The 4695-nt window shown below is 52.3% G+C and overlaps 2 protein-coding genes across 2 annotated transcripts; one reads left to right on the top strand and one right to left on the bottom strand.

Annotated features, from left to right (window-relative positions):
• The first annotated feature begins 354 nt into the window (after positions 1-354).
• SMAGP (small cell adhesion glycoprotein) lies at positions 355-893 on the top strand. The gene is made up of 3 exons (XM_010286009.1): positions 355-385; positions 545-619; positions 721-893. The coding sequence occupies exons 1-3, from the start codon at positions 355-357 to the stop codon at positions 891-893; spliced, it is 279 nt and encodes a 92-aa protein (XP_010284311.1).
• A 2105-nt stretch (positions 894-2998) lies between these two features.
• On the bottom strand, positions 2999-4689 carry DAZAP2 (DAZ associated protein 2; the record flags this gene model as incomplete). Its single annotated transcript, XM_010286008.1, has 3 exons — positions 2999-3127; positions 3825-4067; positions 4582-4689. Coding segments are annotated over 3 exons (480 nt in total), but the record flags the coding sequence as incomplete, so codon positions are not given.
• Positions 4690-4695: the final 6 nt, after the last annotated feature.

The following is a 4695-nucleotide window of genomic DNA, read 5'->3' as shown; positions in this document are numbered from 1 at the left end:
GCTGGTCCGGCTGCTTTTCACGGGCGAAACGTTACGGCTGCGGCATCGACCTCGGGACCCCGATCGGAGGATTTGCAGGGATTTAGAGGCAATTTGAAGCTCTCAAAGTTTGAGAGCGAATTGCAGAGTCGGTGGCCGGTGTCTCCCTGCCTTCCCGCGAGCCCCACGCGCCCCAGCCCGCTCCCTCTCCACCAGCCCGAATAAAACCTTCGCTTTGACCAGCGCTGCGTCACCGCCGGCCATCCCGCCTCGCGGCTGCGCCCTTCGCGGCGTCGCGTGTGAATTTATCCCTTTTCTTCCTTTTTTTGGTAGTTCTGAAGGACGCCGGGCCGTCGCCTGGAAGGAGCCGATGCGATGGAAGGAGGTCAGCCCCCTCTGACCGCAGGTAAGCGTCCCGGGACAGCTTTGCCAGGCTGCTCGTGCCGTATAATCCTTGGCGAGACCTGGCCCGGGGCCACCGCGTGCCCCGTCCAGCTAAGCCTGGCTCAGCCAGGTCGGGACCAGCCTTGCTCACCTTCTTCTCTCTCCCGGTTTGAAGAAGAAGAGCTGACAACCCCCTTCCTGAAGAAGGCTCACACCCCACCTCTCCATGAGGACGCCAACACCGTGGTCATCGCAGGTAGGGGCTCTCCTTGCCGGATCCACCCCATTTTTACTGAGGAGCAGCTCGGTCCCCACCGCTCGGGGCTAAACCCTGCTCCTCTGCTTTCTCCCTGGTAGTTGTCATCACCCTGGTGTTCCTGACGCTGCTGACGGTCCTGGTGGTGATCATCATCTACCTGTACAGAAACAAAGGCAGCTACCTCACCTACGAGCAGCCGGCGGCCGAGACCGACGTGTCGGTGCAGATGGAGGATGCTCCATCCAAAGAGAAAGAGGAGTATTTCATCTAAGCCACCGGGTCCAGCGCCGCACCGATGCACTCGGGTCCAAGCTGCCTAAATTTCCTGGAGTTGGGAATCTGCACGCTGCTTTGTTGTTGGTTTGGGTTGGTTTTGGGGTTTTTTTTTTCCTTAATTTATTAAGCCAACCATGGAAGGAAAAATAAATAGGTGCGTGTCAGAGCTTTGCCCATCGCCGCCCGGAGCAGACCGAGGGCAGGGAGCACTTCAGGACAAGAAGCTTCGCCTGCCCGCGCCCACCACATCTCCTCCCTCCGGTGTTTTCTAATACAGCCCAGTGACAAACGCTTGAAGAATCGCCGTTGTTTTCTTTTTCCTTATCTCACAAAACAATTAAGTTATTCTGCTGCTGATTTAGGGGTGGGGGTAATTAGCATGGCTAATTTGGAGGCTAAGGTTAAGCATGCATGTAAAACAGGCTGATGGGTCGCGCAAGTTACAGAAAGCCCCATTGTAGCCTCCAAACGCGGGGAGGCTCGTCCCTGCCCCGAGAGGCGCCTGATCTCGGCGGGCTCGGGGAAATCGGAAGCGGAGCAGGTTTGCTCCATCCACAGCGAAGGCTTTAGCACCGACACGCAGGCTCACGTAGGCGCAGGCACTAGTTTTCCTCTGCTTTTGCTATGCACAAGGACGGGGCGAGGAGCAGCTCCAGACATCCCTCCTCTGCTCCCTTCTGAAGGGCAGTTCCTCCTTCAAATCAAACCCCCCAAAAAAGAAAACAAAAAAACCCCAAAGGAGGAAGTTACAAAACAGCAGCGAAGAGGAAGAGGAAATAAGTGAAGAAACCCGAAGGCTTGCGATGGGCAGGAGCCAAGGGGTTTTATTTGAGGTCCAATGCAAATTTGCTACTTTATTCAAATTTTCAAAATAGTCTTTATTCTACTTTTTTTTTAGTATAAAAAAATCCACAAGTTAAGTGCACCACAGTGTATACAGAGAGAGACGTAATGCTGAACTTTCATAACAGTCAGTTGTATGGTTAAACACAACATATACAAGACACAGATTTAGATTAAACTGAAACCTCAAGATAAAATATATTTGAATCTGATATTTTTCTCCATAAAACAAAACAAAAAAAAAAAACATTGAGGATCCCTGAAATATTCTTCTTAACCCTAATAAGACTTCATTATACCCAAGTCATTTTTAAAGTATGCATTCATAGAACAACCCATTAACCGAGCTAATTTGTGTGTTGATTGACGGTTGCTACACACCCTTGTACAAGATGGTAACCAGCCTCTCTGTTTGAACAACAGCCTTAAGGAGTTTTGGTGTCAAGACACCAGGATGAATTTAAAAAAAAAAAAAGAAAAAGAAAAAAAAAAGTTGTTTGTTTATTAAGCATCGTCCTAAAAGCCTAGTTAGCATCGAATGAAATGTTCAAACATGAGTTGCATTGTGTTTCTGGCACCAAAGCATGGCTTTGATTAGATCTAATGTGCAAAGAAATCCAAGATTACTTGGAGTGTATAAAAAAAATCCCATGATACACACCAGCTGCATACCTTCCTGGAGGGAAACGACGGGCAAATGTGAGCACGGAGTGCTTCCAGGGATCCGTTCTAGAGTGAGGTCAGGAAGAAAGAAGCGCCAAGGTGCCCTCCCTGCTCCTGGGAAGTGAAGTTTGCCTCGCTTTTCTATCCAGCGCCTTCGCTGGGGAAACCCGGCTGGTCTGTGGCTCTGGGTCCGGCGGACGGGCACGACCGCAAAGGGAAGGCGAAACTGGCTCTGCTCTCTCGCCCTCCCCAAAGCCAGTCTACAGGTATGAATAAAAGCTCAGCGCTGCGGTATTACTCCAGCGAAATGAAAGGAAGAGGCAGGGCTGCTGAGCTCGCATTCATTGCGCGAATTAATCCCCCCCTCCCCATTTTAACAGAGGCACTGCTATCATTAACAGGGTTTCTTGTCTCGCTTGAACGCACCTGCAGGGCCGGGCACCAAACCAGGAAGACACCTCACCGCTGCGTGTCTAATCGGCAACTTCAGGTTAATATGGACTAAAGCAGTTACATCGTGAGAAGTGCTGACAGTATGTGATGTCTTTCCTTACACAAATGTAGCCCCCCCTCTCCCCCCTTCCCCTTCCTTCTTCACCAGATAGTGTAGCCACCGTCTGAGCCTCCCAGGAAGAAGTTGCCCTTCCGTTGCGTCACCAAGACGTTGGCTCCCTGCATTACAGCCAGCTGGGCGGCATTGGGGGGACAGCCAGGAGCGGGGGGCTGGAAGACAGAGACAGGAGAGGCAGGAGGATTAGCTGAGGTCAGTGCCATGCCGGCAGCTGAGACAAAGCCACCGTGGGCTGCAGGGACCCAGAAACCTCCCAGTCGATGTCCCTGTCGCTCGCTACCGAGCGAAGACTGAGACACAAGAGTCCGGGAGCTGCGGGGAAACGCTCAGTTCCTCGTCCGTGCCCTGCCCTCTCTTTTCAGAGCCCGCAGCCCAGACGCTGAACCTGGCTTTCTGCCCACGCAGAGGAGCCTGTGAGCTGTGGAACAAGATCTTCACGTGGGAAAGTCCAGGGGAGCAGGAACCTCCCATAGCTCCACCGTAGCGTGGAAAGAGGCCAAGCCCACATTTGGGGCTAGGGAAAGTCAGGTCGTTAAGCAGCCCTACTGGCTTGCCTCCCTGCAAAGTGCATTACACCATGGCCCCCAGGCCAAATCAGGGCTAGTACTGGCCACACGATGGTTTTGATGAGCCAGAACCACCCGCAAGCCTACGTGGCTCCAGAGCCACAGATTGGCCAGAGACAGCAAACCCTCAGCATGAAAGTAGGAGCCTACTCTTGTCCCAAATGATAGATCGGGTAAGAAATATGTTTTTCTCAGAAAACAAAGGACATCATCTCCCTGACTACCGTCTGCAAACCTGCAGCACCGAAGCACGCAGGGGTTTTGAGGATACGTCTATACTTACAGGGATGCTGGCTGTTCCACCAGGCCCAAACCTCGCTCCAGCATCAAAGCCACCTTCAACAAGCACTGTCGAGCCCGGAGGATACACTGGTCCCACGGGATAATACGCCATCGGGACCGACGAGCCGATCGGACCCACGGCCACAGACTGGGCCATGGGCACGAAGACGGAAGCGCCCGGATACGCCGCAGACATCGTAGGTACGGTGGCAGCCCCCAGAGGCACGAAGCTGGGACGGTAAAGCTGGAAAAAAAGCCATGCAAGCGAGTTTAGAGACTCGTCACTCCCCACGCCCAGTTGTTTATTCAGCTTTGCTGTCAAAGCACTTCGCCCCGACATAGACTTTCACCCTCCTGCTTGCACACGGGAATCCCCTTCCCTGCGTGTTTACTTCGGGGCACGGTAAAAGGACATTTTTCCTGCTGTTAGAGACAGTTTTCCCCCACTGCCTGCAAGAATTCAACTAAGAGAGATTATCGCAGATGGGTTTTACAGCTACAGGCGAGCTAAATTTGTCATCTTAACTCAAGGGGAAGCTTTGAACATTTGCCATTTTGAATGGATGCTTCAGATCTCATAAAACAGAATCTGGGAAGCGACCGCTGCCCAGCGATACCAGCAGCTTACAAATCCTCCAGGGGAAAAAAAAAAAAAAAAAAAAAGGTTGCAGCTATAAAGTTATTCAGAGATTTATTTATTTCTTCTTTGGGAGGAGCACCAGAGGAAAATAAAACCTTGAGAGAAGCGTCCCACTTACCTCGGAATAAGCCGGAGGTGCATCTGTGTAGGGCGGCGGCTGCGGAAGGGGCATAGTCTGTGGGTAGACGGCGGGGTTGGCGGGGGACTGGACGGGGTAGGACGGCTGGGTGGG

Source organism: Phaethon lepturus, unplaced genomic scaffold (genome assembly GCF_000687285.1).
Source record: "Phaethon lepturus isolate BGI_N335 unplaced genomic scaffold, ASM68728v1 scaffold27164, whole genome shotgun sequence".
NCBI lineage: Eukaryota > Metazoa > Chordata > Aves > Phaethontiformes > Phaethontidae > Phaethon > Phaethon lepturus.
Note: the sequence above shows the minus strand (reverse complement) of the source record. Positions and strands in the feature narration are given on the sequence as shown.